This window comes from Pelobates fuscus, chromosome 9, assembly GCF_036172605.1.
Source record: "Pelobates fuscus isolate aPelFus1 chromosome 9, aPelFus1.pri, whole genome shotgun sequence".
NCBI lineage: Eukaryota > Metazoa > Chordata > Amphibia > Anura > Pelobatidae > Pelobates > Pelobates fuscus.
In genome coordinates, this window is record NC_086325.1 from 80690970 (window position 1) to 80704318 (window position 13349).

Sequence of the window (13349 nt, forward strand, 5' to 3'; positions counted from 1 at the left end):
TGCGCAAGGTGAACATTTGCAATAGAGATGGCAAAATGTGAAAGCTAGTGATATCAGAATTTATCTAATGCAGTTGACGAATTACAGATCTGGAAAATGTCTATTACCAGACAGGGAGTGAACCTTACCCAATTGGAGATAGTATGTAGTATAGTAGGGGGCACAATTAATTCCCTCACTACCTGGTGGAAATAAAGGATTGTCTGTAAGCAGGTAAAGAGGGGATGATTGCGAACGCAGAAAAGAAAAATGTTTAAACTGTTTCCAGAAATGCACAGTGGGAGTGACAATTGGATGTGGAAAGTGTTTGGGTAGCTAAGGTACCCGTCCCCCCATCACTGCCTATTCATAAATCTTAGGAAGCAGTATAGCAAGGTGAAGAGCAAGGATTGTTGTAATTCATTTCAAGTCTGTGTTAATAAGTGAGATAAATCTACCACACTTATTAAGGCCTTTCCCTGGTTTAGGAATAAGTATGATATTAGCTTCTAAAGCAGACAGCAGAAGAGAAGAATTTTTGGCCAGAGTTGAGGGCATCCAGAAAAGCGCCACTACAGTATTCATCAGGTCCAGGTAATAAGCAACAATTCCCTTTTTAACTGGTCTCTGTTTCTCAGTGTAATAGTCCAGATCTCACCCAAAAGGTCAGTCCTCTAGGCCCCAAGCCTCAGGCCTCTTTCTGATTCAACAATCTGTTCACCAACATGGATTTAGGGAAGTGTGATGCAATTTTTGTCATTGCTTAGTGACCTACACACTACCTCGTTTGCTGTTTCTCCAATAGCCAGCCATACCATGCGCCATGTGATCATTATTTTAGCAAGAAATGAAATGAGGTAAAGGTAAAGGTGTAGTTATGAATTGAATAAGTAGGGGTTGTAATGTACTGAAATGGGGAAAGGCCCACGAGATGGAATGGTGAATTTAATGCTAGTGAACAGATAATTGTGGATTTCACTCTTGGAAGAGGGTTGATCACAGAAATTGTACAAACCATGGTAATATTTACAAAGTATCTTTAATACTAGCAAAACGGTAAGAAACTGGCCCTTGGGGAGTGTTACTTTTGGCAATAAAAATAATCTGTCACCTCAGCTGGAGAGCATGAGCCAGGAGACACCCACATTTGCCCCTTAAGGACAGCAAATTCAATTTGGTTAATAAAAGTGCATGTTTATATTCCATATTAAGTAACTCTGTATGCTTTTCTGCTAATTTATTACATAGAGCAAGGGAGTGGCCCTTCAACTACCAAATTTCCTGCAAGAGAGCCTGCATGAATTGTATATAAAGCTTTAGTGTTAGTAGATCCCTATAATTACACATTTATGTGCCTTCCAGACTATAGTAGGAGAAAGTGGCTCTTTCAATCTTCAAGTAAATATCTGCAAAGTGACAATTAATCATTAAAAAATATTCTGCTTTTCTTTACATTTTAATGGAAAATATCTATAAATATATTACATTTAGATCTCTACTGTTGACTGGATTTGTAGATAAAATATTTTTTAAAGAATACCAGTGAAGTTGTGAAGTGTCTCCATCTATGTATTTTGTTAAAGTCAACTGAGGTGAGAACATGTCAATGCTTTGAAAAAGAAAGAACATATTTTATTACATGTTAAAATATTTCTTCAAAGTGGTAATCTCCTGGAATACATAATATTCAGAGTCACTTAAACTAAACCACAAAGACTTGAAAGACATTAGAAAATTGGCTTATTCTGATTCATATCGGTCATTGTAACTCTGAATTCCAATTCTCCTATTAAATTGTTATTGTAGTCGCTTGCATGATTTCTAAAGCTACATTTGCATTGACCATATGCAGAATTCAAAACCCAGAACATAATGTTCTATTCTAGATGTAATGTGCCGTTACACATATTTCATGATACTATTTCGCAGACCAGGAATTACGCAAAAATATGCATATGTATGGATAGCAGATCCAAGTGCACATGTAAATGTGAAAATTGTAGTTGAAGGCATAGTAGAGTCACATTTGGAGCACATCAATCAATTGTCTTTAATGATATGACCTTAAAGTGACAAATGGATACAGTTCAACACTGCTTTATAATGGAGTGGTCATTTTTCTTCTCAAAGTTATAAATCAGAACTACAATATCTTGGAAACCACAAAGTGTTATTAAAAAAAGAAGAAATTATGAGGTTTTTAAAATGATGCATTTTATTTTTAAAGACCATACATGTCTGCGAAAATATTTGATGATGCTTTTCTTTCAATCACATTGTAGATAATGAGAAGACGTGCATATGGCATCCATACAATTGTCCAATGATGGTTATGAAAATGTATGAAAGGTGATTCTCACCCAGCCGAATGCCTCTTTATCTAATGGCTAGTTCAATTCTCCTCTACCATATTCTTCTTCATTTGTCATAATATATTAAAATGTTCTCATGTATCTTTGTATCATTAAGAATATGAGTATTATTATTTTTAGATCAAGAGGTTATAAAATTCTGAAGTTCCATATTGATATTAAGATAAAAAAAATGTGCTGACAAACAACACAACATTGCATTAAACAATACTTAACATATGCTTGATAGAGACAACATCAAATTATCAACGGAGATTTACACACAAAATAAATAAATTTGGTGTAAGTGTAAGTTTACAAAAATGTGTTTAATTCTATGGAATCTTGGAGGGGAGCTGCCAGAGTGGGAAAATAAATAAAATCAGGAAGTACAAAGTGTTACTTTGTATTTATTAATCATATTAAAAAACACTTAATAACTATCCTCATTGATCTTATATTTTCAGCAATCTGAATACTACCTTTCATAATAGGACACCACAACAGTTATGTACAATATTTGATACATTATAGATATTATTGGCCTTTGTGAAAAAAGCCTTGGAGTATCTAACATTTAACATTTATTGTATGGTAGTGTGACACAATAAGTAAGTGAATTACCATAAATATTGTTGGGCTACAACTTTGGTTCTGAGCGGTATGCTCCATTTTTGGGTCTATTACCGGTATCCATTCCATCCAATTACATATATCTATACTTTGATGATTTTCTTATACTGACCACACAGCTTTTACCATTTTGGGTAGTGTGTTTGTATAGTAGGTATAATAAAAAAAAAATATTATTATAATATTATAAAAATAAAATAACAGGTACATTTCTCAAAAATAATAATAATAAAAATAAAACATATAAGCAATTACAGAAAATCCTAATAAAACCACTGAAGCGTAAAACCAAACCAAGTGTGAATGTTAAATAAACCATTTTGTAGCTTAGGGAGTAGGTATATAACAAAATAATCAGTGTTTGTGACCTACAACAGGCAAGGAGGTAGTTCATGAATGATCAACATCCCCTATACAAGTTTATTACCTTAATTAGTGGTTCTGTTTTTATATAAGTTACTCTACAAAGGATAGGGACATATTATAAAGTTTTTGCAGTATGATCTTATTTTGCTGTTTTTTGTTATATGTTACAGCATTATATGAACTGATATTGTGTCTCTTAAATCATGCTAAATTCCTGCATTGATTACTGTAGCGCTCTTCTAATAAGTCTGTCCAGAGTCTCTATTGCCCCACTACAGTTTGAAAGGAACTCTGCTGCTAGTCGTATTTTCCTTTATCATGACCTCTCTCTCACCTCACCCCACTGTGAATCCTTGCATTGGCTTCCAATATCCTGTCTTATCAACTGCACAAAATATTTTTTTTTCACCAGTTCATAGATACTCCATCTGTTGGTCACCTTCTAATGTCCACTGTTTGCAACCATACTGTTAATTTTCACCTAAAGAATTTCTCAAGGCAAGTTCTATTTCTGCAATACAGCCTCCCCATCACTTTACCTCTAAACTTACCTCTAGCCATCATCCTAATTAAGAATAATACATATCTCTTATATTTTAATGCATTTTTATAATCTTTAGAACATCAAATAAGTGTGTGTTTATTTCACATTATATAGATAAAGTGTTATTAAGTGTGTGAAGATTTTTATAATTTTATTAAGCTATTTTTTTGGTTATTTTGACATTACTTTTTTCAATGAAACTGACTCATTCATGAGTGACTTTTAACGTTAACTTGTAAAAGAAAATACGTATTGCTTGCCCAATAACTTTTTTTCATTCTTCCCCATCCTTGTCCTCCTTCTGGTTCCACCATCATATTATTTTTTACTTATTCTATAAGTACATATCCACACTCAATCCTTCATTCTTTTTTCTGTTTTCCTGTGTTTTCATCAGATTTTATCTTATTTTATCCCTCTTAGAAACTCATTGCTGTTTCTTCTTAATTTATTCTTCAGTATCAACTGATTTGTTTCACCTATCCCTATGAACAAAATATTTGAGTTCCCCAAAAAAATTCTTACCATATCCTCAAATATGCAGCATTACATCATTTGTATATTAAGATAAATTATGTGTCCCAAAGTAACATAAAACCAAAAATGTAATTTTGGAATCTGCAATGTGCATGCCGCTAGGTGGAGCCGTGGCAATATACCTTACAAACACAAAAATAGGCATCACTGCAATATGCTTAATTTCAAAAAGAGAAAATAAATAGTGTGTAAAATATAATGCATAAACATAAGATTTTTTTTTCTTAGTATTTTTATTTAACTCCAATGCTGTTCTCAGAATTATCAATGTAAATAATCATGGAGAACAGACTGCTTGTTTTAAATTATTTGAAGGGGTCACATTTAATGTTTAATACCGAAGACGGAATAAGTGGTCAAAATGAATGGCAAACTGAAAACTTTAATTTGTAATACATTCATTGTAACTGGCAAGAATATGAGCCATTGTGATAATTAGTCATGTATATTACCTTGATTCGCCTCTTCAACAGCCTTTCTCTTCCTGCTACTATGGCTGTTATAGTTAAGTCTTATTTCCTGGGTGCATTCTTGAAGAGTTTCTCTTGAATTGTAAGATTGTCTAGGCTTCTGCTCATCTTCACTGTCTTCCGAAGAACTTGTATAAGCAAGATCCATTTCATGCTTCACTTTCGATAAAGGCTGGTAAGGCTTGCTGTCCATCTGCTCCATATTTTGTAAAACAAATATCTCACTGTCATGAAGCACAAGGCAGGAAAATTAAAATTAAAAGAAGATCCTAGGAAAACAAAGAAACAGAACATTAGGATCATTAAGGTGATGATATCTTATTGTCAGTGTGTAATCAAGATGTACATTTGTTCATGCATAGCAACCCATCTGGTGAGGTAGAGAACATTATTGTATTTCTCAACTCATCTATGTATTATATACTTTTGTAAAATAAACTATTATGCAACATGAAAAGTACATTATGAATACAGAAATATATATTACATGCAACTCTCATGCAGAGAGAACTTGCTGGCATATCGGCTCTGGACTGCCGTATGGGTGGAACCAGTCTGATATGTTTTATATATGTTCTCTATGTACTGGAACAAGTGAGCAAAAATGATTTTAAGACCTGAGCGGGGATGTACCGAAGGGTAGGCTACTGAGTTTCTCTAAGCTTTTGTCCATTTCAGTGTTGTCATATTTTTTAAGGGACATTCTGGGACACTTTAATATAACTATGTAGTGGTTTTCTGTACGAGGGGTTCCCATTTTTGCCAATGCGTTCCAGCATGAAACGCATAGAAGTTTTTTCTATCGCTAAACCGGAACCGGAAATGACGCCGGATATACTCAGTGCGTTCCAGGCTGAGACGCACAGAAAGAGAAACACACACAGGTGCATCACATCGCGGCATCTTCGGCGGCAGATTTAAATGGCGACCCCAGAACGGAACGAGCATAATCCCTGAGGAAGTCGACTAGACGAAACGCGTCGGATTACATCACTTGGGGACTTACTTTGATGCTGTTGATACCACCTGAGTGTGGTTTTTATGCTGTTTTACTTGGATCCTTTTGTAAGTGCATTTGTATATTAAATCTATTATATATAATTTCTGTCTGCACTATCATTTGGTCTCTTTTATTCCAAGTCTATAGAAGAATCTGTTTACTTCTTATACTGAAGATCCTGCCTGACTGAGGATGATGGGCCTGTTTTACATCACAATCTTGTGAGTTACTACAATCATCTTGCGTGTTATAACATTTTGGTTCTGTAATACACTATATGCGATTTATTTATTTCTATATAGATATCGCTCACTTCATCAATACAAGGTTGTATATATTTTTATATCTACACCTTAGAATTGCTTATCTTTCATTTTGCATCCCTACTTTTTCTTTGTATTCATACTATTGTCATATTTTTTGTTTTTGATATTATGCAACTAGTTTTAGTACTTCACATAATTCAATATTATTTTAGTGAAATAATAAGTACACAGAAACACAAGAAGAGTTTAGCACATGTGCATAGACAGTTTGATATCTATTGTCACATATAGGCTAAAACATGCAAAAACACTTATGGCACACATACATGTAAATTAACCATTTTAAATGTACTGAAACATGCATATGCTCAGGGCCAGCCTTAGGCATTTAGGCAACCTGTGTGAAAAATCTTCAAAATACCCTTCCCTGGTCACATTTTCTCCTCCACGTATAGTGCTTTATTAAATTAATAATTATAAGAAAAAAAAAATATATATTAATTCTCTCTTCCTTGTTGATACATTGCTCGACGGGGGCATGCTAATCTCTGGAGGCCCAGTGTGCTGGGAATCTGGTCTTCGCCTCCGCCTTCATGTGTGATATTTGTCATGGGTGCATAGATTGTGTGAGAAATATGTGTGTATTGATTGTGTGTGAGCTTTTTGATAGATATTTATTTCAGATTAAAAAAATCATATTGGCCCACATGTGAATGTAGGTATGTATTTTTGCAGTGTTACAAGCACATAGTCTCACAGTCAGATGCACAACAGTTATACACATATACATAGAAACATAGAAACATTGAATGTGATGGCAGATAAGAACCCTACGGCGCATCTAGTCTGCCCAATTTTCTAAATACTCTTATTAGTTTCTGGACTTATGTTATACCTAGGATAGCCTTATGCCTATCCCATGCATGCTTAAACTCCCTCAGCTGGAAGGATATTCCATGTGTCCAATACCCACTCTGTAAAGTAATGCTTCCTGCAATTATTTTTAAATCCTTGCCCCTCAAATTTAAGACTATGTCCTCTTGTTGTGGTAATTTTTCTTCTTTTAAATATAGTCTCCTCCTTTACTGTGTTAATTCCCTTTATGCATTTAAATGTTTCTATCATATCCCCCCGTCTCATCTTTCTTCCAAGCTATACATGTTAAGTTCCTTTAACCTTTCCTTGCAAGTTTTATCCTGTAATTCATGAACCAGTTTAGTAGCCCTTCTCTAAACTCTCTCCAAAGTATCAATATCCTTCTGGAGATATGGTCTCCAGTACTGCATACTTTACTCCAAGTGAGGTCTCACCAGTGTTCTGTACAATGGCATGAGCACTTCTATCTTTCTACTGATAATACCTCTCCCTATACAACCAAGCATGTTACTAGCATTTCCTGCTGCTCTATTAAACTGTCTGCCTAACTTTAAGTCATCTGAAATAATCACCCCTAAATCCCTTTCCTCAGATGTTGAGGTTAGGACTCTATCAAATATTCTATATTCTGCCCTTGTGTTTATACGTCCAAGATGCATTATCTTGCACTTATCCACATTAAATGTCAGTTGCCACAACTCTGACCATTTTTCAAGTTTACCTAAATTATTTTCAACTTGGCTTATCCCTCCTGGAACATCAAACCTGTCACATATCTTAGTATCATCAGCAAAAAGACATACCATACTATCAAGACCTTCTGCAAAATCACCAATAAAAATATTAAAGAGAATAGGTCCAATTACAGATCCCTGAGGTACCCCACTGGTAACAAGACCATGCTTCAAATATACTCCTATGTTGCCTGTCATTCAGCCACTGCCTAACCCACTTAACAATAGTGGAATCCAAACTTAAAGATTTAAGTTTATTAATAAGTATTCTATGTGCAACAGTGTCAAAAGCCTTACTGAAATCTAGGTAAGCAATGTCTACTGCACTACCCTGATCCATTATTTTAGTTACCCAATCAAGAAAATCAATGTGATTAGTTTGGCATGACCTCCCTGAAGTAAACCCCTGTAGTCTCTGATCTTGAAATCCATGTGATTTTAGATGTTCAACAATTCTGTCCTTTAACATGGTTTCCATTGCTTTCCCCACTACTGAAGTAAGGCTTATTGGCCGTTAGTTGCCTGACTCCACCCTACTACTCTTCTTGTGAATGGGCACAACATTCGCTAATTTCCAATCTTCTGGGATTACTCCCGTTAACAATGATTGGTTAAATAAATCCGTTAATGGTTTTGCTAATACACCACTAAGCTCGTTTAATAACTTTGTGTGTATTCCATAAGACCCCATCAACTTATTTGTCTTTACTTTTGACAGTTGAAATAGAACCTCTTCCTCTGTAAACTCACATGTAACAAATGACTCATTTGTCCTTTTTACTAATTGAGCCCCCTTTCCATCATTTTCATTAGTAAATACTGAACAAAAATATTCATTGAGGCAGCTAGACCTTTATCCTCTTCTACATACATTCCTTCTTTTGTTTTTAATCTAACTAATCCTTGTTTTACTTTCCTTTTCTCATTTATGTATCTAAAAATGTTTTGTCCCCTTTTTGACTGTGCTATTTTCTCTTTTGTGTGTGATTTGGAAGCTCTTATAACTTGCTTAGCCCTTTTCTGCCTAATCTTATTGATGTGTCTATCTTCCTCACTCTGTTTTTTTTTTTTTTATAATCACTAATCACTAACGTTTTGTTGTTTACTATTTTGGCCACTTCTGTGGAGTACAACAGTGGTTTCTTTAACTTTTTGCTCTTACTTACAAGCCTAATGTAATTTGCAATTGCCTTCAGTAATGCAGCTTTTAAATAATCCCATTTTTCTTGGACTCCATTTAAACTGCTCCAGTCTGATAATGACTTATACTGTCAAATACAGCCACATGCACACAGTCCCAGGCACATGCTCCCACACACCGTTATTGGCAGCCACATACAGTTGCAGTCACTCACACAATCACAGTACCAGGCAGACAGTCACACACACTGTTACAGGCAGACAGTCACACAAACAGTTACACACACACACACACATAGTTATTGGCATCCCGTCTCACACACATACACACACACACACACACATACACAGTCACAGGTAGACAGTAACATACACAGTTACAAGCAGATAGTCACATACACAGTTACAGGCAGACAGTAACAAACACAGTTACAGGCAGACAGATTCACTGTTACAGGCAGACAGTCACACACTCAGTTACAGGCAGTCTCACACACAGTCAAAGGCAGACACAATTACAAGCAGAAAGGCACATGTGCAGTTCCAGGCAGACAGTTACACACACACACACTTTTCTTTATGGACACTGGGAGGGGAGTGAAGGCACTACAGTCCCTGGTATCTACTTTCTGAGAAAGCATAGACTCCTTAGTATGCTTCAGTAACTGGGCAGCGAGTTCAGGATGCATTTAACTCTGTCCCCACTGCCCATTTAGCTGTGCCCAATTGCATATTTACCTTTGCCCCCACCTCCCTTACTTGAAGCTGGCTTTTGAAACTTTGCCACTTTACCACCAGCCGCTGCATGTGCGAGCTATGTAATCTGCCTGGCGCCTCTGCTGCGGGCAGCCCCACAGCTCGTACAAAACTAAATTCATACTCATATTGAAAGAATGACAAACTGTTAGGCTACTAGCTAGGAATAGGATCCATAACTGCAAATCTACACATAGATATGGAAAGAAAGAAGTATTGCCAATCCTTAGAGTCACTGGGCTTAACATGAGACAAAAACACCACATGGTGTAACTAAAAAATCTGGCAAACAAGCCTAGGTAATAATTCTAGAAAGTAGCTATGTTAGACTAGCTAAGGTCAGGGCAGGCAGCAAGCAGGGATGGTCAAAGAACAAGCTGGACCAGGAAAACATAATTAAGGAACACTATGATAAACCAAAGACAAACTCTAATGGTAAGAAACATGAACAGGCAATGAACCAGTGGAAATTAAGGCTTTATAAGGGCCTAGGCCTATAATGTTAAATTTTGCAGAAATGACTCAACCCTGTGTGGTAACTGAGGACTCATAGTGGCATGAATAAATGTGGCTAGTACCATAATAGCTAAGGATACAAGAGCACACGCTTGCTTGCATCAAAAATAGAATGTGAGACATGCTTGCTTGCATCAAATATAGAATGTGAGAGTGGAGCATCCAGTAAGAACCAGACTAATGATGTGAGGGTGACACTGGGCACAAGGTATAGCTGACACAAACACACAAACTGAAACATAAAGACACAGAAAGACTAAGATAGATCTACAGATTTAGAACCCATTATGCATGTACCATTGGTTTAACAGTTAACCATATTTTATTGAAGGCATCAAAATGTTATCCCCCAGCAGTCTTTTGTCTAATTAAGTCTAATAAAGTTATACATGCATAAAAAGGGGAAAAAAATGGTTATTATTCATAATTGATGGTAATATGTTAACTTTTGGGTTTATAAGCACAACTTTAGCAAAATCCATTATTACAATTTTGGGAATTTAAAGTAAATGTAAATAATATAAATCGGAAGCATTCTCCAAGTCAGTTATGTTTTCAATTCAGTTATTTGAGCCATAAATGTTTATTTTACTTTGAATTCAAAGCAATTCCCACTTTACTACCAAAAACCATGTCATTGTATATTACTAAGCATTTGAAGAGTTTAGTAAATTGTAAAATAGAAGTCATTTAGGGTAAATAATTGATGCATATTTATCTTAAGGCAAAAACATATAAATTTGTATCCGATTTGTAAGCAACAATTAACTCCAAAACTGCCAAACTACTATATAGGCATTTAAAAGAGTTCCAAAAGAGCAAATGTAAACACATTTGTAATTAATTCATCTTATTTTTGTAATACTTTGTACACAGGTGATATTTATGTATTATAGCTATTATTCTTAGAATAGCAAAATACAATAAACAAACCACCAATTAAAAAAATATTTAAAAATGTTTAGTACTTGATTAATTCTTTACTTTGTTAGCACAGGAAAAATCAATAATAATAGTACATAGAGAGCTTATTTTATTATTCATTTTTAATCTCACATTCTTTTCTCTTACCTTCTTAACACATTGCACGATTCTTTTGTGCAATTATACCATCTTCCTATAGACTATAAGCTCATATTATCATCACCCTAATTTCCTCTTCACTCTTTCTGGCTATATAATTTGCCTACAACTGAGAAATACCTTGTTGTTTATCTAATAATAGTAATAATAATAATTCTAATCATACAGTAAAAATGCACACACTCTTGCACATTAAAAAACATCTTAAAAAAATGATAATGTCCAAACAAATGAAAACCAGGTTGCACTTAACTGATATGTGTATTGAAATACTCTCATTTACATACAACCATATTTTTTATAATTATACATGTCCAGATCTTCACAAATTATCTCAATTTATTTGGTGTTATATTCCTCAATAGAGAAACATAGAAACAACAAGAATTCAATAGTGTAGTATGCATGATATCATCAAGGTAGAAAAAAAAATGAAGTACAACATTTCCATTCACATGTTACAGACCTTCATACAAGCACTAGTAATAACATACAGCATTATATATATATGCACATGTAAATATACTGCTTACTTCATACAGTAAATACAGGAACTAACGGGTAAAGCAGCACACACGAGTGAGAGCATTTTTATTGTAAGGACTCATCTTTTACATCTGGCTGTATATCTTTCTTGTCTATACAGGAGGAATACTTTTACACCATAAACTGGATCCTGTATACATCATCCTTGGTGGGGACTACATCACCTACTCTGATTACATGGAACAAGTACAATGCTCCAAAAATTGTAAGTAAGATTACACACTTCACACACACACACACACACACATACATTTTTCTTCTGCCGTACTCTTTTTTTTTCTATACATAATTATATATATTATTTGAAAATAGGTCAACAGTTTAAATAGAATTCAAAAACTTGTATGAAGCCTTCTTGAAGATCCCTTACCCTCAGTGTAGGGAAATTATATATGACATGAGAATAATGGACAAGATTATAGAAAACCACATGCCTAGCAGAATTCACATTAGATTAAAAAGAAATGGTGAAGTCTAGCTGTACATTTTCCCTTACTTTTATCAAGCTCTACTTGTGATTTCTGAGATTGGTCAGATGATCAATATCTAGTTGCCCTTGTCAGATGGATGATTAAGGCTTATACAAGTAAAGCTAAGTGACCTTTGTACGAATGACTTAATGTTTTTATTCCACTAGAGATGCCTCTTTTCCTGACCTTTCTATCAGTTCACTGTCAACCTAAGCTGTCTCATTTGTAGTCGGTTAGTGTATAAAATAAACCATACTTTGGCAGCTTTTTATGACAACATTGTAAAATAAAAAAAAGTAGTTTCCATTTGGGATTTTCTATCTGAGTTTTATCCACATGTAATCCTATCTACAAGAGATTTTTTTTATTTTTACTTTATTTTTTTTCATCTTTCATATAATACCAAACACTTTGAGCAATAAATTGCAAAACCTAGGAACTATGTATTTAAATAAACATCATTAAAACTTGAATTTATAATTTTGTGGTTTATACTAGTTTTAGTTCCTGAAGACTTTACAAAAGCATAAGCAATTTTTACTTGGCAATACAATCATTATAGAACATACATACATTTTCTTTTCATATCTGAGAATTTCCTAGTTACAACTAGTTACAATGAAGTGTAAAAGGAACCAAAATATACAGGGTTTCAAAACATTCTGAGTACATCATCATGAATCTAGCTTTTATATTAAATTCATCACTTTCATTTGGGAAATAATCATAGGAATAAGTAACTTTCATTCATTTTATTATGTGGATATATAAATAACCTTTGACCCCTATCTATAGTTATCCATGGGTATATTGCACTACTGAACTAGCATTTTATTAATCGTTTGCATAAATATTGGCAGATATAATATTTAAGAGATACTGTGGTATCGCTGCCTAGCTGATCTCTTTGACTCCGACCTCTCCTTCATGCCTCATGTTCAGTCCATCGCCAAATCCTGCCGCTTCCATCTAAAAAACATTGCGCGCATCCGACCCTACTTAACGCCAGATGCGACTAAGGTGCTGGTCCATTCCACTGTCTTTCTCGCCTTGACTACTGTAATCCACTTCTCAGTGGTCTG

General features: G+C 34.7%; 1 protein-coding gene across 1 annotated transcript in view; it reads right to left on the minus strand.

Moving 5' to 3' along the window:
- Positions 1-13349, minus strand: part of TENM1 (teneurin transmembrane protein 1) — a 642971-nt gene that overhangs the window by 499221 nt on the left and 130401 nt on the right. The window contains exon 2 of the mRNA XM_063432113.1: positions 4863-5149. Within this exon, the coding sequence (XP_063288183.1) occupies positions 4863-5082 (220 nt within the window). The 5' untranslated portion in view covers positions 5083-5149. The remainder of the gene's footprint in view (positions 1-4862; positions 5150-13349) is intronic.